The 19,248-nt window shown below is 39.3% G+C and overlaps 1 protein-coding gene across 9 annotated transcripts in view; it reads left to right on the top strand.

Annotated features, from left to right (window-relative positions):
* The first annotated feature begins 2,870 nt into the window (after positions 1-2,870).
* TRPM6 (transient receptor potential cation channel subfamily M member 6) overlaps positions 2,871-19,248 on the top strand; it is a 94,768-nt gene continuing 78,390 nt past the window's right edge. For 3 of the 9 annotated variants that reach the window (XM_085213004.1, XM_085213005.1, XM_085213001.1), the window contains exon 1: positions 12,343-12,722. In XM_085213004.1, coding sequence (XP_085069130.1) covers positions 12,486-12,722 — 237 coding nt within the window. In that variant the 5' untranslated portion in view covers positions 12,343-12,485. Of the gene's footprint in view, positions 3,187-12,321; positions 12,723-19,248 lie in introns of those variants that run through there. The other 6 variants (XM_085213006.1, XM_085213003.1, XM_085213008.1 and 3 more) reach the window with 5 other exon arrangements.

Genomic DNA, 19,248 nt, shown 5'->3' with positions numbered 1-19,248 from the left:
CAAAACTGTGCTAAAGAAACAAGAGCAGGCCCCAATAAACAAAAGATGGACCTCGTGTTCTAATAATAATCCAGTCACCAGAATAGGCTCATTTCCTCTCATAGTGCCACTCCAGGCCACAAATAATGAAGTTAATTAGTTTAGTTTAATTTTAGCCAACTGAACTGTGATTTTTTATTTTCGGACTTCAGATGAGTTAGTCTGAAGATAACTGTTGATTACTTTTAGATGAAATAACTCAGATCTGAGCTAGTAACTGAGTCCTACTCAAGATGAATTCCAAAAGGTAAGAGAAGTCTTCCCAGATGAGCTATTGACAACTAACTCGATGCTCCTCTTTCCGTACTCAAACACACTGAAAGTTTCATTTGTCATATTTCTCTACAAAGGTTTCACAGTCAGTATTCACTAGTTGTTTTATATTCACTAGCTGTTTTCTTGACACTTTCACCTTATGCTTTCAGAGCTGTGTGAATTCTGTCTGTCCTTTTTTTGTGATTGAAAATTTACTGCTACTCACGGCTAACAAATCAAATAAAAAGCATTTGCTCACTTTTCAAGCATATCCTTAGCGATTTATTATTTTCCTGCATGCTTCTTTCACCAGATTGAAAAGATTATTTTTTCTTAACAGCTGAAATAATTAACACCTTGGAATCTAGAGTCCAAAACCATCATTGTATTGTTAAGAATGTTAAACATGTTACAAAGAAAGGCGATTGCAAACTTGAAGTCTAAATGCTTCTGCTAGACTGATCACGTCTCATTTTTCCCTTAAATAAAACAGGGCTCATCAGATTAATTACTAGAACAGGCAGGAACAGGAGATTATTTTAAAGCTGAAGAATCAGTTATCTACAGCAGACAAGTCATGGTAACTGAAATTACCCTACCAGATCAGATGCCATTCTGTCAGAGAGCTCCTCTGTTGCCATCTGCCACAAGGCAGCAAAATGTAACAGGATACTGGCAGGAAGGTTCAGCCTCTAATGCCATGCCAACATCCATCTCTGGAGTCATGGATTGACATAATGAAATAGGAGGCATTACGTTTGGAGCAGCCCTTCTATAGTCATTTAGTTTATAATCTGCTGAAACTTCATACACAGTAGATTCATCCTAGTAGTAGATTACATGTTAATGTTAAAATCCATCTCTAATCTGCCCTTATATTTAAAGAACAGAAGAAATTTTATGATTGCCTTTAATGTATATACTTCAGCTCTTGAAAACAAAATAAGTCATTTAAAAAAATGGAGTTTGCTTAATGTTGTAGTCTGTATATTTCCTTAGTTTACAATTATGCTGCAGGCTAGCACTTTCCTCTCATTTTGTTCCATTCCTGGGCTCTGGGTTATGGGGAGGAATATTACTGCTACTTTCAGAGCAGTTGCTGATTCATTTTTTCCATTCATTTGTTTCCAAGTAGCCTTGGAAAAGCTTTTGAAATAAGACTGAGTTAAATACAAGGCTAGGCAAGGTGAGAGTGTGGTCAAATTACATAACCTTTGCATTAGAGTCATCAGAGGGCGCAATCAAGAAGCGTTTTTACCAAACATCTAAATGCCTTCAGATAGCAAGTATCACTGTGGGACACCACAACACTGCTTTTGAATTCTGGCTGTTTTCTTCAAGACAGCTGTAGTTCAAGTGCTGTCCATGAACTGTAAACCTACAGAAAAAAATGTTTTTGTCTAATTAATGAGCACAAAGAAATTCTAAGACAACTCATGAGAAGTATAACACCTACCAGTTGAAAGTCTTTGCTTGATTTGTTCACATTCAGAAGAAAACTGTCTATATTCTCTCAAAGTACTTGGGAGTTTCCTCTAAATTTTTCCTCTCAAAAGTGAAAGGATCTGCTTTCAGAAAAGCAAGAAAATGTATGATGTAATTACAGAGATTATACAGAGATCTCTGTGATACGCTGGATAAGTGTGGCAAGTGAAGCAGGACAATTAGGATATGGGAATACTAATGAGAACCAGGTACAGGTACATTGCTGTTTAGACCTCTGCTAAAGTATTTTTCATTCCACCAAGATCATATTAGCAGCATGTTCACTTATGTAAGTTCTTTGTCTCATTCTAAACTTAAGGCCTCTTTTGAGAGGTTTGCCTTGTGTTTGATGAAGGCTGGCACTTGCTTGTATATGCTGAGGTTTTTATGGGTCCTAAGATAGATAAGCTTCCAGGAGAAGGTTGAAGGTCAGTCCAAATTAGGCAATTACAGAACTACTATGAAGAGTAGAGTAAGAGCAGGCAGGTGGTCAGCAGAGCAATGATATGAAGCACTATTTTCACACTGGTGGCTCCATCTTCAGCATAAAAACATTTACAATAATCTGAACATGGTTATTAATAGTAAATTTATTAGTTTTCTCATTGATTTGTCCGTTAATTGCTTCATGTTTCATGCTTCATGTCTTCTTGTCATGACTAAAAATGTAATGGACTTTAAAGAGTATATGGATAGTTGAAAAACCTTATTGAAGAACGTAAGAGTGCAAATGTATATTTCAAAGTGGCGTGAAAGACAGTGTGTCTAGTATTTGGTGGCTAGTTCTGCTCATGGTAGATTCGCTGTATGGAATTCACTTCAATTTTTCTGAAAATATCTGATAATAGTTGGAGTAAGAGATGTTAGTCTGCATAGACTAAGTGTTATAGCAAAACTTGTGTTCAAAGGTGCATTTCAAAATTGCTTGTATGGTTGGCCAGGCTTAGTTATTTCCATGCCTACCTTCAATTACAACCTTGACTCTAGGTGGCAATAGACATACACAGTAAGCTACAGTGATCTGGAAAATATTTTGGGTTTGCTTTTGTTCTGAACTACTGCTAAGAATTCAAGCAGTGACATCATGAATGCTAATCATTTCCTGACCATGATACATAAATAAAGCACATCAAGCCACAGGTTCCTGATTACAAGGGGACACAAAGTTTTCAGCATAATTAGAGTAAAAATTTTTCAAGAGTTTTTGGTTCATCTCTTGTTTACAGCTTCCTTCTTCCCTCCCACACACCAAAAAACTGACCAATTTAAACACATAGGAGTTTGTTGCCCTTGCTTCTTAACACTGTCTTCATTGGTTGTAACTGGAAAGCAATCTTCTGATTCTGTGTTGGCTCTGTGGGCTGAAGGCTGCTTGAAATGTGTTCATTAAACACGGGGAAGAAGGAGGTAAGTACACTAACTTTGAAGAAACTAACTCGTGGAGTAGTATTTAAAATGTTGGAGTATAGGTAACAGTATGTTGGAAATGCACGGGGAAATATCAGAGAATTTTTCTAACAGTCATATTAGAAAGTTGTTTGCTTAAAATCCTTATTTCAAACTTTACATATAAGAGATTTTGTTTTTGATGCAGCAAACTGTATTTTAACTATTGGTATTTCAAGCAAACTCATTAGTACTTTTTAAATACTCTTGTTCAAAATTTACAGCACCCTTCTGGACCTGTCATGACTTTCTGGTAGTCACTTCTAAGGACTTAAAAATTCTTCTTTTTCTCTTAAAGACATACAGTAATGAAAAATGTATGATTTTAGGGGTAAAAGTTGTTTCCTTGTTGCTGATATGCTATGATTCTCAGATTAAAGTTGTGAAAGGAGGATAGAAAAAAAGTCTTCTTGTTTGTTACTTTGTTTTCCTTTTTAAGAATGACTGTATCCGGATAGAGTCTGGCTATAAAAATACTCTCCTTTTTTCTGCTTTCTTAAAAGAATATGAGGGGTTTATACTTCGTTGGAATATGATGAAAAAGGTGGCTTATCAAATATGAGAGGAAGAGCCAAGTAAAGAAAAATAGTATTGTACTATTTTCAATAAACTTCAAATCAGAGTAAAGAATTTTTATTTATGCTAAAATATGAATGGATATGAGCAACTTCTGCTGTCTGTATTCTTGCACAGGTGAATTTTGTAATCTACTTAATTAGAGCAATGCACCATGCTTTAGTTAAATAGGAACATGATTAATTTCGTAGAATCTATCTGAAGTGTCAATTTTTCTATGCAGTCTGATGCCATAAAAAATGCTTATTTTCTTTCAGTGCTTCAATTTGTAGAAGAGGAAGTATATTTTTATTTTCTTTATGTTCTGCATTCTGACAGCTCTAACACAAAATTCATTTGATCTAAGCTCCATTTTAAACAAATTAATTTTGCTTCTTATTGCATAAAAAGCATCATATATATATATATGAGAACTACTGTGGCAGTAACCTGCCAAAATCCTATGTTTTCATGACTTTCAGTTGCAAACTTCAACATTTTTTGATCAAATAATTACAGAATGTTGCATGTATGCTCCTTAATAGTTACTGTTTTTATGCTTTTATCTGTTAGTAACTAGAGAAACCTGTCCATAAACAGAAAAGTACACTTCAAATATACTTCTGTATTTCCCTATATATACTGTGCAAATTCAGACACAAATGATAGGAGGGAAAAACATTACAGTTTCTCACTGATTAAATGGAAGATACAAAATAATTCTGAAGTCTGATTCCGAACCCTAGGATGATATGAGATGGAAGGGAATGGCTAACAGGCAAAAATGTTTAGACTTTGGATATTAAAAATAAAATCAATAAATATAAAACTGTCTTAATTTCTATGACATGGCAAGGCTCCAAGGTGGAATTAAGATGGTTTCAGTCCCCAGAATATGTGTTTTTTTTTCTTATGAGTCCTTACATGCTGTGTGTGTATGCCCAAAGTGTTTTAAAGAAAACTTGGTTTGCAGTGTTTCTTTGCATCAAACAAGCAGATACTAAGAGTGCTTGTTTTGAGTGGTTTTGTGCCATCAAACTACATAAAAGGCAGAATGGGATCCCCAGCACCCGTCATTGTTTTGAGATGAGAGGAAGATGCTCATCCCTGCATTTCAATGCATTTCTTCCTCCCTCTTTCCTATTGTGCAGATTATTTGTGCATACCCTGGATCTTTCAGTCCTTACTACTCCACTCTCAAACCTTTCTCCATTTTCTGTTTTAACCTTGGTTAGTTGGTCTTGAATTATTCTGAGGCCAGAATTGCTCATTTTTAGGGAGATTTTTAATGATGAGTTCAGCAATCAAAATGCTTTTTCAAGTTTCTGTGATTACTATTGTCTACAATACAACCTGAATGATAAAAGCGCATTATCAGATGCTTTGCTTTAGTAAGAAAAATAAGAGACACTTTTAAAGACATGATTTTGAAGGTCTCAGTATTTCACTGGTGCAACAGGTTAGAACAGTGGATTTATTTTTGAGCTGTATTATTCTAACTTAATGTTCTGCAAATGCAGCACAGCAGTGCTGTAAATGCGTATGATATGATTTCAGGACAACTCACAGGAGTAGGCAATAACTGTTAGAATTTACAAAAGCAGGCCCTTGGTTTTTTTGTTTTTGTTTTGTTTTGTTTTGTTTTGTTTTTTCTTTTTTTCTTTTTTTTTTTTTTATCTTATGTCTCGAACAGTCATGGAAGCAGCAGTATTTTTAATGTGGCTTCTTAAGAAAATCAGAGCTTCTCTGTTCACAGCACGTATGTAAGTAAAAAACGAATTATAAGACCATTCCTCCTAGGCTGCTCACCTTTTCGAAGGAAATTTGAATTTCTTTTTTTTTAACTAACTTTTTAACTTCAAATGCAAAAATACATAAGGTACTTTCATATGAGGTAATCACTTAAAAGAGTGATTTCTCTGACTTTTAAAACTACTATTTAAAAGCAGAATATAATAATTAACCAATACTTTGGTATAAAAATAATGTAAGTGCTAATTGTTTCAGAAAGGGGTGACTATACCAGAGAAGAAATCCTCTCAAATCTTGATAATCTGCTGAATAAAAAAAAGCTTATACTTACTCTGCTTTCCTCTAAGAAATGTTGGTACCTAAAGATGAAACTGTCAAGCAATCAGCAACAGACCAGTTAGTCAGATTGAAAATTGATGATATGCTGTTTTTCTGTTACGTACTTACTAGCTTCTCAAAGCAGCATGAAAGCAGTAATAATCATAACAGAGCCCTGCATAACTGGTACAAATATTTCAGTATTTTTAAGTGGGACTTCTGCCAATTGTTTACTGCTTGCTGCTCCCAGCAGAGTGGTCCAGGCAATGGCCTGCAGACCAGGACCAGTTTCACCAGTTCCAAGCGGTCACTGGCCTCTTGTGCCATGGCCTTGCCATCGTGCTGTGACTGATGGGAACACACTGCCTAGTAAATTGAGTTCCTAAAACACTGCCTCTGAAAATATATACAGCTGCCTATGAAAACCAACAGTGAAGTTGGAATTACTTGCAGAGCAGTCAGCACTTGTGTCTTGAGAGCGCAGTGTCACACGCACTGTGGAGGTGTCCTCAGCTGGCATCTGGCCTCCAGCAATTGCTACTTGCTTGGGATAATACTACTCTCTGTAAATCAGCCCATGACTTTAACTTCTGCTCAGATTATGCCGCTTAAACATACACTCAGGTGCACTCAGAGTGCACCGTGTTTGACTCTTGTCTCCAGCCATGAGTCACTAAAGGACAGAGTTCTTTCTTTGAAGTCGTTATCTGTTACCCCCTGTACACTCATTCTGTTTAACCCTTGATTTTTAAGTAAATAATTTTAGATTACATTAAAATAAAGAGATTGTGTAGACTGGAGTCTTTTTTTTTTTTTTTTTCAGCATGAAGCAGGAAGTTTTTTGTTCTTTCTTCTCTAAAGCTTGAAATATTTGCTTTGATACATCACTGAGTGCCAACACAAATTTCCGTCCTGTCAGCTACCTTCTCTACAAGCCCTGTGAGGTAAATAAATTGATTATATCTAGTAAGAAAAAGATGGAAAATGAGATTTTGAAAACTGTTAGAAGAGGAAAATTTGGAAGTCCTTAGGTCATAGCTGAAGAAAGTCTCACAGAAGAAAACTTATGACTGCATTTGACAGGCAAGGGAGATGACAAGTCAGAATTCCAATTTTCTAGAAGTTCTCGGATAGACGAGATGTTTGAAAAATCTGTTAACTAAGCTGATGGATGCAAGGAACGACAGAGCAAACTGAAGAGAGGAAGTGTCCCAGACCTTTGACTACTCTACAGAAAAGTTGAAATTTCTCATTTTTAGAAGCAGAGATTATGTTAAGGACCAAGAAGGGCTCCTCAGATATGTAGAAAAATTCTAAGGGGTTACTGTTGAGATAAAAATCTTAGGAATCGTCTCATATGAGCTATGGTCAGAGATGGAAGTGGTTATCCTTCGAGATTGTCATGCTTGTCTCCGTGATTGTGGAGAGGTCATTGTGAAAGTAGGATACTTCTAAGATATGAAAACTACTGCCTTCTAAATCTGTAGAAAATAGTCCTACAATGAGACCTCATAGGCCTCTTTGGAAAATTGAGAAAGTGAGACCAATTACATCATCTGAAATGTTATTTTTTAATTCCAGACATGAATATCCTGCCTTAGGAAGCAGAATACTGGTTTCTATGGGGTTACCACTGGAAGCCCAGAAACTTATTATTAGAATGAGAGAATAAATCATGCCATCACATTTTGTTCTTCCTTAGGTTTGCACTGACTTCAAAGGTATTTACAGAATCTTTCTGGGGAGAAGTTGTGGTCAGATAGTTTATACGAGTGACCGTCAAACTGACAAAACATACCTCATTACATTCCTGTCTATTTGCGAATCCTAATAACTTTTTTTTCCCCACATCAAATAAATTCTTTGGACAATCCTACTTACTTTGAATAATTCTTCATTCAAATACAGTGATGTCTGAACTATCATAAAAGAGTTTGAGGCATGCTTAGATACCAGTAACTACTTGTTGCAACCACTTAGTGGTCTGACTGAGAAAACACCATGGACTTCACCAACATATGTTATACTGGTTGTGTATGAGTCAATGTTCAAGATCATTGTCTTTCGTAACTATTACTGAAGAACAAATATCATGTGAACTAACACCTACGGAACATTTATACACCTGCCTGAGTTCTATCATCCTTAATTTAAATGCATGACAAAAACATTTTACTCTTCATGATGGAAACCATGTTCTCCTTCCTGGAAAAGCTTTTGTTGGCAGATCAGTTTCTCTGAATAGAGGCCAATGATGAATAATGTTCCTCAGAAGACTAGAATTGTTTAACATCTTTTAATGAGATAAATAGTGGGATCAAGTACACCCTCAGCAAGTTTGTGGATGGCACCAAGCTAAGCGGTGCAGCTGATATCACAGAAGGGTTGATATCCAAAAGGATCTGGACAAGCTTGATAGGTGAGCACACATGAACATCACAAAGCTTAACAAGACTAAGTGCAAGGTGGTGCTGCTGGGTCTGTGCAATCTTAAACACATATATAGGCTGGGCAGAGACTGGATAGAGAATAGCCCCATGGATATGGTCTTGGGAGTACCAGTAGATGAAAAATTAGGCACGAGCCTGCAGTGCACAATGCCAGCAAAGAAAGCCAACTGTATCCTACACTGCAGATTAGATATTTAGAAGAAAATTTTCACTATAAGTGTGACAAGGCACTAGCATAGGCTGCCCAGAGAAGCTGCAGATGCCCTGTTGCTGAAGCCAGGCTGGATGGAGTGCTATGCAGTCTGATCTACTGGGTGGCTGCCCTGCCCACAGCAGGGGGTTTGGAACTACATGGTCTTTAGTGTCCCTTCCAACTCAAATCATTCTATGTCGATGATTCTAGCACTGGGATACAGTGGCAGCATGAGAGCAATTTTACTACTATCAGACCTGGAATCATCGCTGCATACTTACTCTGAAATAAGCAATAATTCATTATTCTAACTCACTCTGATATGTTGCCTATGCATCCTAGAAGTTGAAGGGTAAGACTAAGACAGGTCATTCTGTTCTGCTGTAGTCCAGAATCTGCCCGATAAAGTTAAATTTTGTGCTATATTGAAAAACAGCCCTGTTTTTGCTGCAGTGCTGCTACACAGCATGATAAAGCAGTAGCTCAGTCATCATCTGATAAATGTGTGCTCGCTGTATCTAGTACCAACCAGAGTGTTGGACTGTCTTATGGGTCTTTTAAATTTATATCAGAAAATAAAATAAATAAGCCTAATAGGAGGCTGATTTGTTAATGAAGAAATAAGAGTACAAGGTAAGAACTCTAGTAACAGTCTTTTGCAGTTTCATACTGTGCTTTTCACTTCACCAGTTCTTGAAGATCTATGAGGATGTTAGGAAAAGATAAAAAAAATGAAAAAAATTCAGGTACTCTCATTAAATTTGATGTTTTCAGTGTGTGTTTGGAAATGATAAAACAGCAAAACTGGGAGTTCCCTCTTAAGTAGGTTGGTACATAAAATGTAGATTAGTTTTGGCTTCTTCATTCAAAAATCTTGATACTTCTTCAGTAGATCCTGCCTGATAAAATACAGTTGATAGAAAAGCTTGTTCATATTTTTGATCAATGGAAAGTATGATCTAATAGAACACACTGAATAGAATGGGCATCTGGATGCTAATCCCTTTGTTCCAGGCACCCCAAGAAAACAAAAGAAATAAGGCCATTCTTGTTTTGGTGAAAGTTTCTATTAAGCACATTATCCTCCTTCAAAATCTGTTTTTGGTAGAAGATTCTTGGACTTTGAATAAAATGGAAGGTTCTGTATGCATTAATGCAGGCATACTTATGCATGCATGTGCTTGCTTACGGCATGAAAAGTGAGAGGTATGAATTTTTGTTCCTAATGGGGATCCGGAATTTTCTGGCCTTATTGCTGGTGCAGTAACAACTTAGACACTGGGAATATATAAGCATATATGAAGAAAGAAGCATAAAGTGTAAACAGGAAAGTTGTCTCTGATCTTAAGGTAAGGCTGTAGAAATAGGACTGGTTGTCTACAATAGGACTGCAGGAGAAAGCATACTAGCAATTCTGATTTTTAGAGATAACAGTAGAAAGGGTACATATTAGATCTGTGGAGTTTGAAATCTCACAGTGTCTGTTATAAAACACATCACAAGTTTTCATATCTGTGAAATGCTAGAGAAATGGGTGTGAGAATTTGCAGCATGAGAATTGGCTTGCATGCCTTGTAGAACAGATTTTTAGATTTTTATATTAATAACAAATGATGAGTCTTGATTCCAAAGAAGACAGAATTTCTGTGCCTGAAAGCATGCTCGCAGCTTAGAATTAAAAACCAGAGATTTGCAATTACGAAAATGCTTGAAGTCAGAGGAATATGAACACCTTATTGTGTTCCAGTTAAAGTCCACAGCATCTGCAGGTGCTGGCATACCCATATCTCAGTTTTCTTACAAGGTTCAGATTGATACAAGGATGGGACATGACAATACTGGCTGATACACTCATCTAATATGTCTATTAAAAGAACACTTTTTAATTCCATTTACAAACATTGGTGAAACTAGGAGAAGGAGCTGGAAGTTTCTATGCTGACTCAGGATGATATGTTTGCAAAAACTGAAAATAACTGAAAAAATGTAGCACAGAAAATGATAGAACATGCTGTTTATCACTTGCTAATATTTCCTGGAATTAAATGCAATGTAAGAAATCTAAAGACAAAACAGAAACAATGTAAGAAGCATAAACGTGTGTCGTGCAGGGGCCTAGAAACACAGTTTTATCCTTGTCTCTGAAAGAACTGTTTATGTGAAACCACCACTAAGTTTAGCAGCAAAGCCCCAGGGCACACTGTGGGGCTCAGCAGGCATTTCTGCTAGGATTTACAGAGCTGCGAAGTGTAGGTACTTGACATGATCTGTGCGCAGGTGCCCTTAGGAAAGGGGACAGCATGGTCTGAAGGCAGAACTGTCCTGCAGGCAGGAGAGGAGGATGAGCTCCATGGCACCAAGGAGGAAGCAGAGATTGCCTGTGCAGGAAAATTGGAAATGGAAAACTGGAAAATAGAAAAGCAGATGGGAAATACAGACAGCATTCAGAGGCAGGTACTGAAGATCACAGTAAATTCAGTGGCACAACTGAAACCAAAAAAAAAAAAAAAAAAGAAAAAGAGGAGAGGCAGAGCACAAAAATCAAAGAATCTAAGAATTCATTGATTATAGCAAGAATTTGATTTGGGGGCAAAAAAAAAGCAATTTAGAGCTCAGAAAAGTGAGGCTTGAGAGGCATGCTGGAAAAAAATATAGGAGAATGGAAACAAATGGAACTCAGAATAAAAGAAGAATAACCATGTCAGATGTGTTAGACCACATTAAGTACAGCCAGCTATAAGAATCAGGCAATCCCTACTGTCAACACTGTGTGGGCGATGAACTAGATGAGAGCACCCTTGCAGTGAAGAACTCAGAGAAACTGGTGAATGAAGAAGAGGAGTGGCCAGCAGAGAGAAGGAAGTCTGGAGGCCTCACCTGGAATGCTGCATTCAGCTCTGGGGCCTGCAACACAAGAGAGATGTGGAGCTGCTGTAGTGGGTCCAGAGGAGGGCCACAAAGATGATCAGAGGGTTGGAGCCTGTGAAAGTAGACTGAGGGAGTGGGGCTTGTTTAGCCTGGAAAAGAGAAGGGGAGACCTTACTGAAGACCTTCAATGCATAAAGAGTGCTTTTAATTAAGATCGAGAGGGACTTATTACAGGGCCTGCAATGATAGAACAAGGTGTAATAGTTTTAAACTAAAAGAGGAGACATTTAGTTTAGATGGTTGGAGGAAATTCTTTACTCAGAGGGCAGTGAGGCACTGGCACAGACTGCTTAGAGAAGCTGAGCAGAGAAGTTCCCCATCCCTAGAGATGTTCAAAGCCAGGTTGGATGGGGCAGCCTGAGCTGGTGGGGAGCAGTCCTCCCTGTGGCAGAGAGGTTGGAACCGGATGGACTTTAAGATCCCTTCAATCCGTACAAAGCTATTCTATGATTGAGATTGCTGTGAGACCTTGTTGTGGTGCAAGAGCCCATGAATTTTGCTGTGTTGAAGGTCTCCAGCCTGTCAGGAGACAGTGGTAACAGTGAAGGTGTGCTGGGGTTTCTGCAATTTTGTTTGCCACTGTAGAAAAAGTGACACAAAGTTTTGTTACAAAACTGAGCATTCAAAAGTTTGGGTTTATATCCAACTGTCATCCCTCTGTGCACAAGCAGCGTTTAACTAACACAGAGATAATGCACTGGTTTTCTTGTACAGTGGTTGAGTTTTCCGAGGTCACGAGCAATAAACTAGGCACTTCTTCACCACTTCCTTTTCAGAGTGCTGATTACATGTGATTTGATTAATCCAAGAGAGAACAACAAGTTTCCACTTTGACTTTTCCATTAGGCTTATGATGAGTGCTATAACTTTATTTCTCACCATGAACTTATTTTCGCACAAAAAGCATCTCCAGCTTCAGGGGGATAACAGAAAAGCGGACGAGCTGGAGCTACGCGAGTGTTGAGTGGGTCGCTCGACGCGACGCGTCGGCCTCACAGAGCCGGCCGGCCTGGGGCTGCGCGCTGAAGGACCTCGCCGGGCGGAGCGAGTGTTCCGTGCCGACCATGCCGGAGGTGAAGGCCGGCGCCCAGGGAGCCGCCGCGCCCCGTAGAGGCGCCGCCCGCCTGCCCGTCTGCCGCGGGACGAGGATCGGCATGGCGTCGTGGCGGGACCTGCTGTTCTCTCAGCTCGACCCCGTCTGCCGCGGCGGCAGAGACTGGCCGGGGGAAGGCTTGCGGCACCCGCGCCGCCGCGGCCAGGCCGAGGGCAGCCGCGAACCCACGGCGTCCGCGCCGCATGAGGTGAGGGGCGGGCGGGCCCGCGTGGGGGATAGGGTGCCTTCCCCGGTGCCGAGCGTTCCGACGTCGGAGCTCATCGGGACGCGATGATGAGAGGGATTTGTTCGACAGCCCGTTAGGAGCGGAGCCCGGGATGGATCCCCGTCAGCTGGGTGCGGGCAAGCCGTGCCCGGCTGCCGCCCCTCCTCTGGTGGCCGCGGGACGATCCCCGTGGGGCTGCACGTTGAGGTGTGAGGTGTGGGAGAGCTGTCCCTGCCTCTGCCAGAGCTGCCGTTCGGTGTATCGCCGGCTGACGGCGTTGTTTGGGACTGGGAACTGTAATGGTTCGGATGCTGAGCTTTTGGGAAGATAGCTCTGCAGCTGTAAATGAAGTTGTCAGATGGGACAGAATTTTATGCTGTAATCCCAAGTGTTCATTTCTAATATGGTGATAGAGGTGCTTCTGCTGTGGAGTTTTCTTTGTGGGTATTCCAGTTTATGGATGTAATTTCTGGAAAATTACACAGTATCTGCCTGTGCACTGAGAAAACAACGTAATCAGGTTTTAAGGTGTGAGCACCTGATATTAAATCACAAGCTCATTTCTTGATACCAAAATAGAGAGATTGGTTTCAGAGATTCACTGTAGGTCGGACACCATGGATAGACAAACCAATAAGGACTGCAGTGCTGAATGCAAGAATGTACCCATACTTGTGTAAGGCTAAAAAGAATTTAAGGAAGCGTCATTTTGTTTTGCAGTTGTGAAATTGCTTTACATGCTCTTTCTTCACACATTTATGTGATGCTGTAACAACCTCGCATAAAGTCATGGCAGTGCTATTAAAAACACGATAAGCAGCAAGTAGATTCAATTATGTTTGAACTTAAGTTTCTTTAATCATCTTTAAGTTTGATGAGGGACAAAGGATGAAGCTTTCTCAGCTGTTACAAGGTCAGAGGCAAAGAAATTGCCCAATAATGAATGTGCTGAAGTATGCTTTCCTAGAAGTAACCAACATCAGGAGGAAATCTTAAGAACTGCAGAACTGTACTAGAGGAAGAATTTTCCCTTTGTGCTCCACCCTAATTTTTTTTTTTTCTTAAATGTTGCATGGACAAGCACAAGATAAGGAAGACATTTGATACCTTTTTTTTTTTTTTTTTTTTTTTTTTCTCCCTTTTCACTTGGGATCACCAAAGTAGAACCTAAAAGTCACCTAGTGGATTTAAAAGAGCAGACTTTAAAATTCTTGCAACTCACAAAATGTCTTTGTAAGTATCTGCATTTATGTAACCATGCTGAGCTCATGGCAGTGCTGCAGGTGACTTATTCAAAGGCACACAAATTGCCTGAATGTGGCCATAGCATGTCACTCCTTTGTCAGAAAGTTGTTGTTTACCTTGTGTAATCACTATGTCAGATGCTCAGGGATAATTGAAAACAAGTTGCAGTCTTCATGGGACCAGCATCATCTTTGTTTTACAGTAAGGTCTTTGAAGTGGGGTTTTGGTACACAGTAGCTTGTCAGGGGAAGGTTGCAAGTGTAGAAGAGAAGGCTGGTACCTTCAGCTTGTTATCAGCGCCACTCTGAATGAGGCTGATGTTATCAAAGGGATGGCAAAGATGATGGAGTACTGCTGTATTCTATCTGCAGTGTCCATCAGCGTATGTCTGGTCTTGGTGACATCTGCTGTACCTGAATGAAAACTTCCCAGGAGGAAAACCTTAAGCAGAAGGGGGAAAAAACCTATGTGCAATATTGTTCCTGTGACTTTTCAATACCACTGGAGAGAGGTTAAGCGCTAGAAACATATGACAAGCAATAGAAAAGAGTAAACTACCTAATCTGTTCTTTCATTTTTAACATTCTTTGGAGGAATGCATGAAGAAACTGATAATTATTTGTCCGCTTTAGCCCAGGCTAAAGTTATGAAGTAGAAGTACTGGGATAAGTACAGGGATAATGTTACAAAGTACTTCAACTCCCCTTAGCATTCACAGCTCCATATACTATGTTCCCAAAGAAATGTTCAGTGGGAGCCTGACTGTTAGTATTTCTTTCTGACTGAGCAGTTTTGAGACTTGAACTGAAATCATTTTGATGAGAACCAGGAATGCAGTTTGGTTGTTTTTCTGCAAGTGGTCAGTTCTGTGACAACACAAAAAAATGCAAATTAATGCTAAATTTTCTAAATATATTTATTACTTTTATTTTCTTGCAGTAATATGAACAGTTACACATAAATCACAAGTATTTTATATCAGACAGCTATCTCCAAGAAATATATTAATTCATTTATCCTGGAGGTGAATTGTATCAGATGAGCATATATTGTGAGGAGGAAAGGTCTGGAATTACAGCAGTAGCTAAATGAGCTAATCTCTTTCAGCTAAACTTGAATACAGATGCTGGCACTAAAGTCTTCCTTGGTCTTGGTCTTGACAGGGGAATTATGTGTCTGGTTCACACTTCAGCTTATATCTCTGAAGGGTTAATCTAATTGGCATAGTCTTCTGGAGTGTCATACAAAGAACCAGGAGTGGAACACTCTGAGGAGGGTTCTCTATGTTCTCCTAAATGATCCTTCCTGCCTTTTTGTGGCTCAGTTAGCCTTAACTTGCAGCACTGTGTCTGCTGAGAAAGTCAGTCCTCACATAACGCCAAGAAGCTGGATCCTAGGCCTTTGGTTCTCTCCAGGAGGGTGGCAGGTCCCAGCTGGGTAATCCAATTTATGGAGAATTGAATTTGGACTTCAGTCAGCTCTCAGTGTATGGGAAGTTGGGGTGCCTGTGATGAAACTTTTTCATTTTTTCTCAGTGTTGTTTTTCAAGAAAACCTCCCTTAACTGTTGTGTAAAGCTCCCCTGATATCACAGAGTGATAAATGAACATGTTTCTGTGTAATGAATACACTAGATGAACTCGTGATCCGCTCTATGCTTTCAATTACCAGTTCTTTTTCTTTGTGTTCTTATCTCTACTATTTTAATTCAGTTATTCAGAGCTAATCAGTTACTGATAGCTGATTCTTCGGTTAGTTCTAAAAGAGACCCCTTGAGAGGGCCATAGCTCTAAGGAAAGTGCTTACACACCAAGAAGGGCAGTATTTATTAAGTTTTTTTCATCATAATGATAGATTTAGTGATATTCTATGATATGATTCAGTGACTCTGCAGTATGATTCTATAGTTGCTTTTCTTCTCCCACAGTGCTGTTTCTTGTACGTGTTCTTCTAACCTGTCTGGTTCTCTCTGTCTATCATGCAGGCATAAAAGGAGGCATCTGAAAATATAGTCTGGGGCTTCTTGCTGCTCTTGTCTTGGGACTGAAGATAGACAAACTGGTAGATGCAATCCAGTAAAAAGGGTTTTTAACATGCATCTCGATGTTGCAAATCTTGCCATCAAGTTGCTATTGGAATGAGTACTTTTGTTTTTCACTAATTAGTAACTGTAAGTGATGAGACTAGAGTTCAGTCCACTTGTGCATTGCTGCTGTTTGTGGCTCCCAATGTAATGGTCTGGAACTGTGCAAACAGCTGGGCTATGCTATGATGCCAGCCTGCAGAGTCAAAAAACGACACATTTCATTACATAAGTGGGTTCCTAGGTGCTGAGTAGCACTGGGGAGTATGCAAAGGGGATTTGGTCACTTCCATGAAGAGTTTGTCACCAACTATGACTTTAACGTCAGTTGGATTACATTGTGCTTGAGGTTTGGTTGTGGATATAAATTTTTTACCAGTCCACTATAAAATGCTGTTTTTTATACTTTATGGCACAATTTAACACCCAAAGAGAGATAGAGGAGCTTGTACCAGCAGACACCAAATAGTTACAAGATATATCTGCCCACCGTCTCACCAGCACTCACCAGAAAGGCTGGGTGCCAGAGCCAGTCCTGTGGATTCAGCTGAGCAGAGAGTGCAGAATGTGCAACTGGAGGATAGGAGGCCAGGCATCTGAGAGCACCTGGACTGTACAGGAGCCCTGCCAGGCCTCCTGCTGCTGCTTGTGCAGCAGCTTGAACAAGGCCTAGTTGCTACTTTTCACTCTCCAAACCCATGAGAAAAGCCCTTTGGCTGCTCTGCCAGCCTCTGGCATGCAGAATGGCTGGCAACACTGGAATTACAGTGGGTCTCTTTGCACATGAGGCTGAGGGATAGGTTTTGACAGACCCGTGAAAAGCCAAAGGGTGTGTTTAGGTGGCCTCTGTGGCAAAGGGGCAGGATGATACTCCTATCTCCATGGCCCCACACATGCAGCTGCTCCCCAACCATGAGTTCATACTAGGATTTGAAATTGAGTGAGATTTATATTTAAAGGCAAGATAGGACCATAAGGGAAACTTTTTCTGGGGGGGGGGGGAAGGAGTACTAGGGTATGCGTAACTGAGGAGAGCAGCAGATACCTGGCTGGAAAATGTAGAGCCATGGCTTCAGCCTTCTTGACGTTCTTGGAGGTTATCAGAGCTGTGTTCCCTCTCTTTGTAAAATGGGATTTTGGCATTGTGAAAAGTAAAGCTCTCTCACAGTGTGTATGAAATTTGCTGTGTACAAGTCCAGCCATAAAATTTTTTTAGAGTGTTGAGACAAGCAGGGGAGCAAAACAAACAGCACTGTCAGGAGTGACTGCAAATGGCCAAGTGGCTTCAAAAGCTAGTAGTCCAGGTAGTTCATGTCCTGCAGACTTTGTAGTATTGTGTCTTAATGTAGGTTGCTGTCAAGCTCACTTCTTGCTTCTTGCAGGTGAGTTCTGCAGTTTGTATTTGTTTTCCTTTCATCAGTAACTTCAGACACTTTGTCTTTGGAGGGTCACCTCTCTATCTAATATTATTCTGCTTTGAAAATAAAAAATAAATGAAAGAAAGCTCTGAATTTACCTGCAGGTGTCAAATGTAACTTCTTTCACTTCCTCTTGTACACCTTCTCTTGGTGAAGAAAAACTTATATCATTAGTCCAAAAGACAAGAGAAATGAGAAAGGAGGAAAATTTTGTATAAATGTGGGCATAAATTACATTTCAGTGTGACTTTATACATAAAGACTAAATTTCTAGGCAGCCATGGAATGCTTTTAGAGGAGCAATTTTAATTGAATGCAAAATGTGCTGTGAATTTTCCTGGGGAAAATAAAAAATTCTTCAAGAAACATGAATGAGGCTTGATGATTGTCAAGAGGAAATCTTTGTCTATTGATCAATGGCATATTTACTGTAAAGCTGTGTTCAGAGTTTTGAGTAAAATGCTTTATAATTTCATCAAGTAAAGTGTGAGCCAGGGGTGATACGTACTCCAAATGATGCGGTAGTTGGTTTGAACAAGGAAGAACTGTGTCTAATTTTGAATCTTTGGTGGATGTAGGTGGTTGAGCATTTTGATCCCTCACTGCCAGGAAGGAGAGACACAATTTCAGATAACACAAGTTGATTTTTCTTGTTTGAATTGTAAACAAAAAAAATGCATTGGCTTCTATTGTTCCCAAGGTGGAAATCTGAGTAAGGCTTGAAGTACTGTATTAATCCTCTGAATAATAATCTGGAAGTAACATTTTCTTACAACTACTTGAGTTTTTACTACTTTAAAATGACTTGAAAAAAAATAATTTCAAAGTGCATGTGTAATTTGCTTGAATTTGTGGGATTTTCTGATGATGCTACATTAGTGAATACAAGAAGACTAATTGCTTTATTTTGTCTGTTTTGCCAATACTACTAAATTCAGAAAGATTGCCAGTGAGTCAGGCAGGACTATTCATTAAGGAGTCCTCTAAAAGAAATGTGGAAAGCAAGGCCATTTTTATATTTTAGGATTTATAATTATTTGAAAATACTCTATTATTTGTTGCTGCTCTTGTCTATCAGAAGTTTTTTTGTCTTTCATAATGTCTGCAATTTTGGATTGTTTTCCATCAATTTAAATCATTATAAGACATCTTTATATATCTTTATATATATGTATTTATATATATATATGTATAGGTGGTTTAATAATCTATGTTTTAGACTGCTTATTGAACTGGCTTTGTAAGAGGAGGTGATGTATAATATCATACTGTGTTCCAGTGCTAGCAAAGTGAGGCAGATGTCAGTGTTTAGCAAGGCAGCTGCTATCTGCTTTAAGCACAGATTCTTTGTTGTCTGTGTAGATTGCAATTATGAAGCATAGCCACATCCAAATTTACTCAAAAACTTTGTTAGCGTTGTGGGTTTTGGATCAGCCTATTTCAGGGAGAAAGCTAAAATACATTCCATGTCACAGAGACTTTTTGTCATTTCCAGTTGGGGAATATGACCAGGAAACCTGTTTTTTTAGAAAAATTATGGATGTGTAATAACAAAATAAGATTTTAAGTAATGCTTTTGGGGCTGGCTTCAAGGACTGTGCTGAGGAAGATTAATTATGGATGTAGATTTCCTGTGTTTAGCCCACTTGCAAGTGACTGCACTATCGACAGAAGTGTTATGATGAAGACTTCCTTGGCCTTCCTCCCAGGTAGCTGGGTGCCACAGGACATGTAGGCAGAGAGGAAGGCTTGCGTAGAGCCTC

This window comes from Meleagris gallopavo, chromosome Z (genome assembly GCF_905368555.1).
Source record: "Meleagris gallopavo chromosome Z, MGAL_WU_HG_1.1, whole genome shotgun sequence".
NCBI lineage: Eukaryota > Metazoa > Chordata > Aves > Galliformes > Phasianidae > Meleagris > Meleagris gallopavo.
Note: the sequence above shows the minus strand (reverse complement) of the source record. Positions and strands in the feature narration are given on the sequence as shown.